Below are 12644 nucleotides of genomic sequence, written 5' to 3'. Positions count from 1 at the left end.
CGAGTGTTGTTATGCTTTGGGAAGGAAGGAAAGCATCTCTTCTCCCCGAGGCTGGCCATGTGTCTGAGGTCCCTAAGACAGCAAGTTCGAAGCGTAGTGACTCTGCTGTAACCACAGATGAGTGAAGAAACAGTCATCATCAGCATCCCACTTCACAGGTGACATAAGAGAGGCAGTGAGGGTCATCCTGTGACGACGGATTCATGGCTAAGTGAGTGGCAAGGCTGGGGCTCTGGACACCAGAGTTAGAGGACCAGTCAGGTACAGTTAAGAATAGGATGTCCATCATGAGCAAGTGGATATTCGAGAGTGAAAGGCCAAATGAATAATATATGTGGCAGGACAATAAATTTAAACCACAGGTGTCATACAGGGTGTACTATTACCTTAATTATTGTACAATGTGCATGTGGAGAAACAGAAAGGTTTTCTCATTATTATTCACCTACTTAACAATTATTTATTGACTCTTTAATATGTACCATATGCAGTTCCAGACTATGAGTTAAATAGACACTGTCCCTTTCTATATCATGACCACATCTTCTAATGCACATCACTTGTATGTGCTTATGTGCCCGAATGTGCGTGATGGTCTGTCACACAGATGCATGCATGCAACAACAAATAAACATTTAGAATTGTCCACATTAAATATCCATTAGAATCCAGATAGTAAGTAGCCCATGTTCCTCTCACTTTGACTCCTTAACGTATTACATTTGTTCAGCATTCTCCCCCTGATCCATGGGGACATATTCCCAGATATGTCTGAAATCAGAAATAGTACAAAACACAATATGTGTATTATATTTCACATGCACATTTATGCTGATGATGAGTGTGGGCTTTTAAGTTAAACAATGTATAATTCCAACAACAACTGCTACTGAGAAATAGAATAGCTCTAGAAATTTCCTTAAATAGTTAGTTTGATGCAGTTATTCTCTCTTGAAAGAAATAAGACCATTAAAATTAAAGCGATGATTCATCCCTAACTATGCATGACCATGGGTATATCCTCCCTATACACTTGAAGTGATCTGGAGATGACTTACAACCCATGAGCAATGTAAATGCTATTTAAACTATATCATATCATCATGTCATGATAACAAGAAAAAAAAACATTCATCTTCAAGTGTTTAATATAGATCTAACTCTTCTGCAGTGATTCTGGTCCACTGTCTGCACAGAAGCCGGACCCGCAGACACAGCCCTACTTGTATTCAATATGCTTTTTCTTCCAAGAAGTAGGCAGATGATGGTGAACTAATCGTGGCCCCAGGTCAACACTTGCCAGCTGGGCTGTCTGTGCCAATGTAGTTAAGCTCCCTGAGTTTCTTCTGTGTTTTAAAAACTTAGGATGCCTTTTTTTTTTTTTTTTGCATTATTATGAGAACTGAGTAACATGGTGACCATTCAAGTAAGCATGCAGCCAATAGCCGGTGGAACTAACGTTGTAGCCTGATTAGCTATTATTATCTTATGAAAGAAACTACGAGACCTCATCCATGTCTTCCCTGCAATGGGGCAAGAAAAGAGAGGGCTGATCTCACTGTAGTGCTCAGGTTTCCAGACTCGGGATCCTGGGAAACCAGTTCAGGAACTGGGAGTAGCAGAATTATCAGTCACTGAGACACAGAAATGTGGAAATGGAGCCATTTCATGGCCCCGAGGTTGCCTGAGGTACTTTACATGGGTAAGTAAATCTTGTCAAGGTGTGGTAGCTCATGTCTGTAATCCCAGCTGGAGGCAGAGGCAGGAGAAGAGAGAGTTCTTTGTCTTTATAGAAAAGTCAAGGGCGGCCTGAAAGCAACAACAAAAGAAAACCTGTACACACCTCTAAAGTTGTTTTCTATAGAGATCCAACCCTGGTCCTTATTAATGGCTAGACAAATGAGTAAGTGAATGAATGAATGAATGAATGAATGAATGAATGAGTAAATAAAGTATTTACCAACAAGCCACATACCCTGAACCCTTCAGTGTAAGTTTCCAAATACAATCCTGCCTTTCTTTACTTTCTTCTCTTTTTCATGTAAACATTTTTATGCTGACATGAAGAAATAATATGGCCTCCACCTGTCAAGTGAGTCAGGCCCAGTCATGTGGAGACCTTGGGTAGAGTCACCGTCTCTGTCTGGAGGATGAGTAGAGAGGTGGAAGAAGATAAAGACACCTTCAAACAAGGAGTGAACTTCATACGGAGATGAGAAAGCCCGTGACAGGTGACGGACAGCGTGAGGAATTATTTCAGGAAGTGCCTCAATTATGACTCATTGCTTTGAAAAGACTTAATGGCAAGTGAGTAAGCTGCAAATGAGCAGGCACCATTCAGGAGGACAACCCACCCATGGCCACACATCGCATTCAGAAAACAGACACACACGCTTCTCTGGGCTTCAGTTCCTATTTGTTAAAAAGTGAAAGCTTTGTTACCCACAGTATCTTCCCATTGTCCAAATAGACCTAGTAAGCATGAGGGATAGACAGATGGACTAACTTTGACCAATCTAATGGGAGACCCAAGGAGGTAAAAACTCACCAGAGATCCAAGACCAGAACGGGAACACGGAAATAGCCCTATTTCTAATGTACTTCAGGGTACATTTTCCTCCCATCCCTCTTCAGCTCTTGAGCTAACACAAACAAGGACATACGATACTAAAACCAAGGCAACAGGCCACACTGTGCAGGCCCAGGTGTTTTAATCGAGGAAAGAACAGGAATCTTAAAAGAGAGGAGCCATCACAGTCTAGACCTCAACTTTAAACTATGCATGAAAATCACTCTGGGGAGGCAAAATGTCTCAGGGGTGAAGGCCCTTGCTCCCCGAAGATGGAAATCTAATTACCTTGTGTGCTTGGAACTTATCTAAACTTGGGTGGAGAGAAGAGACTGCGCAAACTCATCTTCTGAGCTCACACATGTACCATGCACCTTGTTACAACACATACAAACTAAGCACACACATTAGTGAATCAGTTAATTACATTTTTAGAAACTACTTCTTTTAAAAACCTCACACAATCATCATTATATATATATAGGATAATGTATATATTATATATTATCCTATATATAATATTATATATTATCCTATATATATATATCCATAAGATATATCTCCTCCTTGATGCCTGGGTCAACACAGAAGATAATGCCTAGGAGACCAGAAAAAAAGGACAGAAATCAAAGCAGGAGATGTCAGTGGGTGTTTATGCCACAGTGAGCCAGGGGAGTTCCAGACAGAGCTGTATCCATGTCTTCTTGCCTGGGACCTGATATTTTAACACCTATATGAAAATAGATAATATGACTTTAGACAGGTAGAGGAAGGGCTCTTGCATAGATTCCTGACTCTCAAAGAACTACTTTGTCCTAAGTAAAAAAAAAAAAAAAAAAATGCCTGTAGCCAGGGAAAAGGGAAAGGAAACTAGACAATTCTCTGTGGCTCTGACTCAGGAAGAACTTTAGCTGTGACAGAGAACAGACTTCATTCGTACAAAAGTGCCAGTTGGGAAACACACACTGAAATACTCACAGTAAAAAACTACAGCCAATGTAAGACATAAATATCCAAAAGGGAATGCCTGGAGATGTGGTCAATGTTAGATTTGCACCCCAAAACCAGGATGAAAAAACCTGAATGCTAAAGGGAACTATAACATGAATGTAAACAAATAAAATCAACAGGAAGAATAAAAATCAAGTGATTTTAAACCAGCATGAACCACAGGCAGGCTGACATGAAAAGGGCACAGAAATGTTGGAGTGAACACGCAATTAAGATTAAAAGCCCAGTGAGTAGGCTAGCTAATAATTAGAAGTGTACTTCAGGCCATGTGGCAAAGTAGAAACAGATAGATGAATGAAATACAAAACTAAATGACTGGGAAAGGAAAACAGAAAACAAAAAATTTTAAAGCATGTAATAAATTCTATGGGAAAAAAATATCACATAAACCCTGCTGGCCACATTGAGATAGCAGCTGAATATCAGAAATACACACACACACACTACATATACACATACATACATGCACATACACACATACATGCATGCACACACACATACACACATGCATTCATGCACACACACATACACACACAAAATGCACATGTTCAAATACACACCCACACACATATAGACACACAAAAGGCAGAAGTTCAGATAACACAATGGGCCAAAGGAGAGAAGGCAGAAAACAATGACATCATATTTTTCTGATGAAAATAACTCAAAATCGTGTGTTCACTTTAATTTTCACTGCAGACTATAACCAAACTAAGGACATTTTCAAAGGGCTAGGGCAGAGCTCAGTGGCAGAGAACTTGTCTAGAACCTATGAAACTGTGCCTTAAACCTGTGCCACCATGAGAAATGGGTTAAACAGGCTAAAGACCAAGGCTGTCCATGGCGTATTCACTTAAAATCATACATGGACAAGTGAAATTATACAGAAGAAAGAGGTAGACGCGACCATAAAGAAAACATGCTGAACACATTTATCTATTTAAATAAATGTTACCTATAGGAAGCCCTTCTGAAATAATTTGAACTTTGAGATAGTATTTTAAAAACATATGAAGCTCAAACATCTTAGGGAACAGGCTAATGACAGCCATGAAAATGTCAAATGCTGTGTTTGACAGAGGGGGGAGAAGAGGGGAAGCCCAGGGCAGCAATGCATTTGATGAATAAGAAAGACGATAAAAAGTCAAAATATAGGAACAATAAAAACAAAAAGAGAAGAAAGACATTAAGTAGAAGGCACAGAATAAAAAGGGCCCCAATAAGTCGCTGCGATACGCATAGGATCATTCCTGTTTTCAACTGCAGAAAACCCAGTTATGAGGGGTTTAATGAGGTGCCCAGTTACAAGGGGTTTAAATAAAACACATGTGGCTAATTTCCTAGTAACATATAGGAGATGCGTGTGAGCAATATGGATGTGTCAACACCACTATGGGGAAAGGATTACCAAACTGATTCTATTCTGAGTAACAACAATGATACCAAAAAAAAAAAAAAAAAGTAAATAAAAGAAAATCAAATTTAGCTATAAAGGAGAAACCCAAATGTAACAATACGACATCAGTGTACACCTAAGATACTGGGTTAAGCCAGATATAGTAAAGCTTAGCAGGATTACAAATACCCTTCTTAATGGTCATTTCTACACAGGCCAGAACTAAAAACATAGCCAAAACACAGTAACAGTACTGAAGTGCTTAATACTACAGTACAATCTTGATATAGTGTGTGTATATGTGGTGCACTGTGTGTGTGTATGCGTGTACACATACATGCCTGGATATGTGCATCTGGCACCAATACTTTTACTTTCTATGTTCTTCTCAGGTGCACATAGAAAAATCTGACTTTCCAATAGCTCCACACTAACTCACACAGAACACAACAGTAGAAACTATGGTAGAAGTCATCAGCGCACCTTTCCAATTGAAAGGTCATCAGTGCTGTATAAATTAAAAGGCAAAACAAAACACAGTTGTGGGGCTGGAGGGATGGCTCAGTGGTTGAGAGGGCTTGCTGGCTGTTTGTTTTTGTTTTTGAAGAGGATCTGGGTTTGATTCTAAGCATGCACATAGAGATTAGCAGCCAGACTATTCCAGGAGGTCCGAGTTCCAGGAGGTCCAATCCCCTCTTCTGGCCTCCACAGGCACCAAGTATTCATTTAGCATATGTGTATAGGTGCAGACAAGACACACAGAAAATAAAATGAACAGATCTAATATAAAGATGAAATAAATCTTGGAAATCAAACAGTCTCAATGTGTTTATCAATATGATTTTTTTTAAATGTAGGAAGAGGACAGTAAATGTCTGTATATCAAAGATGATAGTGAGCCTGAAGTAGGTCAGAAAGGAGCGTTTCTCTTTATGTGGGGTACCACCGCCATGCTAGGAAACACCCCTCTGAATCACAACAGTTGGCAGGGAGATTGGCATTTAATAATTTAACTTTATAAGGTTTTTTTTTTTTTTTTTTTACTCTAGAGGCTAAGCATGCTGCGATATGATCCAGCGACATAATATGTTATGTACTATGTTTTATTTGTAATGAAGATTAGTTCATATAAACGTAAAGTACCATGAATCAGTCTTGCTTGTGATATTGTTTTAAAGGGACAGCATGTCCTAGCTTCGACGAGCACAAGAAAACTCTCATATTTTAGAGAGAATGAAGACAAAAAAGGTCTACTCAGGAGTTCCAATAACTAAAGTAAAAAAAATATTTTGTCTGCTTTATTGGATCATTTTAACACAAGTCTGTGATAATTCTGGAGATCGGATGGTCACAAAATGCATGTGTTTTATACATAGTTAAGACAACAGTAATTGTGCGTAGCATTACTAGTGGTTTGGGGGAATTCATTACCCTAGTGAGGTGAAAACTGCCATAATATTGAAAAATAAACCAAACAACCAATGGTCCAAGCTTTCAGTCTAGTAAGTAAATAAATAAGCCAAGGAAACAGGAGTAAGAAAAGCCACCATAGCATAAACAAAGGCTTTTAAACTGGAGTCCAATAGGCAAGAATGTTTTTTTTTTTTAAATACAAGAGAAAAAGTAATTTTGATCAAGATGGTGAGAGGCAAGAATAAAAGTAGTAAGAATAAAAGGCATATAGGAATACAGAAGAACTTTAAGTTCTCTAACAAAAATCTTTCTTTAAGCAGTAGTAAAAGTTCAAATGATATAAACATAAAGTGACTCAAAACCGACTCAAAAAATACACAGAGACACCAAATAGCACTATGACTATAGATGCTAAAATAATGGAACCATCATCCCAAATCTAATCTGTACCAAAACCACCAAACTTACAGGTAAGTTTTTATAGCCGTACAAAGTTTTTGTGGTGTATTTGTGTGTGTGTGTGTGTGTGTGTGTGTGTGTGTGCAGTCGAGCACACGTTTTGGGGGTTTTAAAGCACATACAAATTCTACAAAAACTAAGTGCCCACACTAATGGTAAATAAAGTTATTCTTGTTAAAGTTGATAAACAGAAAACAAACAAACAGAAACCACTGCTGCTCTTGTAGAGATGAGAACACTGTGACAGCAATGTCCTGACATCATATTTATGATGCCGGAATTCATCTTAGAAAGAAACAAAAAATCTACCGCCTTCCTTTTTCAGACTGGAAATGTATGGACGACCCTGAACATATGTGCTTGGAAGAGAAAAGAAGCTGGCCTGTTCTGTTGGCTTTCTTAGGTCAGGGCACATGGTGGCACGCAGGATGCACAAAATGACATTCGAAGAACACGAACTTCATCCCGTACCCCTCTCCAGGTGGCACACAAGCTTGAGACAAGCCACACAAAAAATAAGGCAAGTAAGTTCAAGGAGGCATTTTTCAGAGATGAAGATCTCTAAAGCCAGGAACATACACAACTTTTGAGACTCATGTTTTAGACTCAAGGTAGCCCGAAGCCCAGAACGGACATCTTTATGGGCCAAATGTTTTGCCTTTCAATAACAACAACAACAATTTGCCTTCAAATAACAACAACAACAACAACAACAACAGAAACACGATGTATTTTCCAGTCAACAAGATCAAGAGCAGTAGAAATACTATGTCCTAACCCCAAATTGTGGGGCCAAAAAATAAAAAAAGACAAGGGTAGCCAGTGCCAACTACACCCCCACCTCAGGTAGGAAAAGCAAATAGAGCAACCCTGGCAACACCCCAGTGCTGTACAGGGGTGTACAGAGAATCCTGGGACAAAGACCAGAATTCAGTTACTTTAAAGAGGAGAGTCACTGCTTTGTCCCTGAAGCTTGAGCAGAAGTAGAATGCACAGCCATATTCAGTGAGGTTAGAGCAAATACAGTGAGCATGGGAAGGATCTGTGCTCAGTCTCTTCCTCCGGATCCCTTACTGTCAGCTTAACTATATCCTTGCACATAAGATTTCGTGGGCAGCCTGTGTGGAGTGTTTTGTGCAAAAGGAAAAGAATCAACCCATGGTCAGAAACATGTGCACATGGAGATTCTAAAGTGCACAGACATGAGGTCCTGAGGGAAAAGCAAGGAAGTGCTTTAGTGGCCTAAAGTCACTGCACTCTTTTTGTTTTTCCTTCACCTAAAGTGTTCTACACACCCTTCTCACCAGTTCTCTGATCAGGCTTACAGGGCATTTTATAACCACAGAACCACATCTCCAGCCAAATAATGAGGGCGTTGACTTTTCCCCCAATAGCCAGATATAGCGGGGAGAAGATAAGCTGACTTATGGCTTTTGTAAAACAAGACAAGCAAGCGTGCTTTTTGATTTCTAAGAATACTTCCAAGACTAGAAGCCCTGCGGTCTAGATAGTTATGCGAAGTTCACCACTGGTACTTAAACCTCCTACAAATGTTCTTAGGTGCAACCTGTTCATCCTTGTTTAGATCAATCACTGGGAATGTTTCTCCCTGTTCTCTGAGCAGGTAATCCTGCACACCAGGTACTTCCATTAAAATGCCGCAAACAGAAACCACGGTTCCTATATGAGCTGGCATTTGTGTCTCCCTATAACCTCATATCTCCATGTGTGTTGAACTCCATCACCTTTCCCAAATGTACACAACCCTAAGCTACTTAAGTGAACCACCCCCAAAGAAGAGTTTTCCAACTACAAAAGCTCAAAACATAACCTGTTTAATTCTAAAAATAAACCTTGCTACTAAAAATCAAATTCTGCAAGTAAACAAAAACTTCATTCGCTGACATTAAACAGACCCAAAGTCTACACAGCCTAATAAACTTATACGCAGTGAGAATTGGCATTGGATGGTGAAGCTGAGCAGTTATAACGTGATTTGTTTTTTTAGTTCTAATTCTGCACTAATAGTCTGGTCTCACAGATAGGTAAGTGCATAACCTATATTTGATACAAAAAATTTAAACATTTAACACAAAGCACCACGGTTTCTGTTTCAGAACTTATTTTTCTGGCCCTTGAAAATGTTCTGAAATACCTGTGCCTGTCTTACTCCAAGCTAGAGAGTGGAGGGTCTTGTGAGGTGGAGGTGATGCTGGAGAAAGACTTGAGGGTATGTGGAAAGGAGACTTCAGTAGATCTGGGTACTTGCAAAGGAGGCAAGAGAAGGCTGGGTTGCAAAATAGGAAGAAAATAGAAAAAGGCTCCAAATGACAGATTTCCTTTTTAACTTGAAAACTCTGCTTCCTGTTCTGAGATCTGTTTCTTTCCCTTTCTACCAGGGAGCCAGCCCCTGACCACCTGAACCTCTGTCTGAGAAAGAGACAAGAACGGTGTGTTGTCATCTCTGCCCTGCCCCAGTGGCCAGAGAAGTCCAGAATCCAAGGAAGGCAGATGGACCAGGAGGATGTGCATGCCAGGTATTGTAACTGTGGTCAGTAGTTAACTGTGAGGGCTCTGTGGGGACATAGTGGCATGTGAAATGGAAGAGGGCCAGAGAGTTCAGGACACTGAGCTAAGAGCTGGTTACCCGAGACCTGAAGGTGCCTGCATGTGGACTTTGACTCACACAAGCACGGACACTTAACCAAGTTCCACACAGTTAGGATGCCAATGTCCATTAAGATGAATGGAATACCACAGCTGGGTTGAGAGGATGCCCAAAGGCCACCCAAGAGAACTAGAACTTAGGGATTAAGACAGAAAGCAAGGAGCACAGAGACAGCATAAGGCAGCGAAAAGGCAAGACGAGTGTCAGCTAACACAGAGCCTGTCTTAAACATGTCACCAGCAGCACACCTGCCTGGACAGTTTGGATTCATGGACACTCCACTCTTCTCTAGTCCTCCTCCGGAACAAGCCTTCAGGGAGGACCAAAGATGAGGCACCAGGCCCTCCTGCCTGGAACTGGGTCTCTCCACCCACCAACAAAGCTTCCTCCTCTTCCCCAAAGCAGGGTCATCACATCTCCGCAGGATGAAGGCTGTGAAAATGAGGGATAATGAACTTAAGTGCCCACTAGCGGCTGTTATTAGTGTAATTAATCTGATTAAAATAATCAGGGGTGAGGAACAGAAGAGGGTGTTGGAGCAGGAAAGCAGTCATGGAAAAGGTTATAAATGCAGCCCTCCTGGGGCTCTGACATGGGCATAGGGAGGGACCCAGAGGCAAGCAAGCTACCTGTGTACATTTGGTGGGCCGGACCCTGTCGGTCATTGTGTGAACTTTCCAGCTCTGCTTCCGCCTCTGTCGGGTGAGAGTGTTCACACCTGCACATCCCCACAGGGCAGGGATGCTGTGAGGGACATGTGAAGAGAAAGCATCTCAGGCTATTATTAGAGGCCATGAGCTTATGTGGCTGTTTGCTTGATAGGGAGGTCCACGTCCCTTCTACCATTGCTCAGATGGAATTAAAGCACACAGCTAGTCAGTCACACCAAAGCCAGCAATTTCAGACTGCAGAGTCATTAGGTAGCATAAGACACCTTTGCTTACGGCCATTATAGGCTAATGGATTTAACGTAACCTAGGAAGCCAATTCCAGGCTTAGCTTACAAGTTCGCACTCCTACAAACCATCCCTGCCACATGCTCAGACCCACCCCTTTTCCAGTCATCCTTTTCGTTTCTCTCTAGAATGCTGTTTCTGGTGAGCATCTCACACTGACCAGACTCCATGCATCCTTGAAAACAGCCTGTATATGTCCGGCCAGGATGCAACCCCTGCATTCTCCACAGCCATACTGCATTTGCTATACTCCTCCGTCCAAGGAGTATTCCCTGTGTTGTAGCCACCGGCGCCTCTTCCTCCTCCTCAGAAAGGTTCCTTAGAATGGCTGAGATGTATAGAAATCTGCATCCCACAAGGTGAATGCATAAAACATAGAAAACACCGTGCTCTTCTGACCTCATGCATTTTGAACAGCACAGCGATAGTGAATGTACTTTAATACTACGTATAGAGGAAAACTGTGAGCGAGCGTTATGATGGAGCAGCCAGGCTAACAGGAGAAAACGGGCTGAGCTTGGGGATGGTAGGGCAAATGGCTTAATTATTTGTGAATAGCTGGTCTCCCTGGCTCCAGTTACCTCTAAAGGAAAGGCTTTCTAGGGAGTGAGGAGCCGGAGAGAAGGAACAGGGCACTGATATTGTAGTGGCAAGCACTCAGGTGTCCACGGTCCCAGCCTAAGCACCTCATCAGTCAGGGACATGAGGAGGTCTGTGTCGCCCACAATGTACACTCTCCCATCCAAGATCTTGCCCATTTCCACTCTCTACTTGTAGACGGAAATGCAATCCAGCTGTGCACAGCACACAGGTCTCCCTCAGTTTTGGCACAGAGCTGTCAAACTTGACGTTTCAAAGCACAAGTCTGCAGTGGGTCTCTATGCTATGGGGCCAGTCTTCCCAGGCTTTCCAAGGCCAGTGTCGGATCAAGAACAGGAAATCTTTCAACCACTGGGAGCTAATCTGTCTGTCCAAGGCTGCCTTGGTGCAGGAGGAGCTGGCCACTATCTGAGACCAACTACTTGCCTACTTGGCCGATTACCCACCAGGATCCCCAGCCCGATCGTCCCCGCCCCCACCCACGGGTGCCGATCCTTACCAATCTTGGCCAAGGAGGCCAGTAGGATCCACAAAGTGATCTCGAAAGGGATTTGCACATGGGGGTAATCCAGGGTGAACACTGGCAACCGACTTTCCTCGAACGGCGTCGTTCCTGGGGCCATCACACTGGCGGGGCTTGGCGGGTTGGAGCTGGCACCCCTGGCCCTGGGTGAGTCCAGCAGGGTCTCGGCCAGCGCGCCCGCAGGCACTGCCACCTGCAGAGACAGCAGCAGAAGCAGCAGCCAAGACAGTGGCGCCCGCACGCTGTGCGCGGGGCCCGAGGGGCCCATGGGGTCGGCTGCTCTGGGCGCAGCAGAAGACGCCAGTGTAGGGATCTGGGCACCCTCAGCGCATCGCGGGGGGACAGCGCTACCAACTCAACGGGACGGCGAGAGTACCGCGCCGCCACCACCTCCACGGGGCCCGGGCCCTGCCGCTTGCAAGCTCAGTGGCTATGAAACTCGCAGGGCCCAGAGGGGAGCGCTCAGCGACAGAAGGCCACCGCGAGGTCCCTCGGCCGCGCTCAGCCGCCCTCCGCCGCCGGCCGCCCTCCCATGCCTGGCAGCTACAGGCCCTGCCCGGGGCGGCCCTAGGGCGGGCGGGGACGGGGGCGGGGCGGGCGCGGCGCCCCGGTGGCGGGGCGGGAGGACGCGGGGACCCGGTGCGACGCGCACCTGCCGCAGCCCACTGTCAACGCGGGGGCGAAGGTCGCGCCGCTCTCTAGAGCGCACCGCGGACCAAGAGCCTTGCCCCCGGGAGCCCGGGAGCTGTGGGTGCACTAGGTGCGCGGTGCGCACGGTGGCCTGAGCTGTCCCCGCCCCGGAGGCAGCGTCGGCCGTCCATCAGGGCTGGGACCGACGCGACCCACGCGTCGCGCCCTGCCCCCTCCCCCCGCAGGCTCCTGCAAGGAGACACCCCGGGGCGCTGGCACGCGAGAAGGCGCCGCGGGCTCAGGCAGGGAGGCGACGCCAGGCGCGGCGGAACTGGGGAGCCTTCGCCACTGCCCCGTGTAGCAGCGACCGACTCACCGAGCCGCTTGGGTCCTCGGGAAGATGACAAGAGCTGCGCTTC

The 12644-nt window shown here is 44.3% G+C and overlaps 1 protein-coding gene across 1 annotated transcript in view; it reads right to left on the bottom strand.

The window, feature by feature from the left end:
* SLC9A2 (solute carrier family 9 member A2) overlaps positions 1 to 12125 on the bottom strand; it is a 77591-nt gene extending 65466 nt beyond the window's left edge. Inside the window, exon 1 of the mRNA XM_080917363.1 lies at positions 11572 to 12125. Within this exon, the coding sequence (XP_080773489.1) occupies positions 11572 to 11863 (292 nt within the window). The 5' untranslated portion in view covers positions 11864 to 12125. The remainder of the gene's footprint in view (positions 1 to 11571) is intronic.
* Positions 12126 to 12644: the final 519 nt, after the last annotated feature.

Source organism: Micromys minutus (genome assembly GCF_963924665.1).
Source record: "Micromys minutus genome assembly, chromosome: 5".
In the NCBI taxonomy this organism is placed as follows: domain Eukaryota; kingdom Metazoa; phylum Chordata; class Mammalia; order Rodentia; family Muridae; genus Micromys; species Micromys minutus.
The sequence above is the reverse complement of the archived record's forward strand: the minus strand, read 5'-3'. Positions and strand labels throughout refer to the sequence as shown.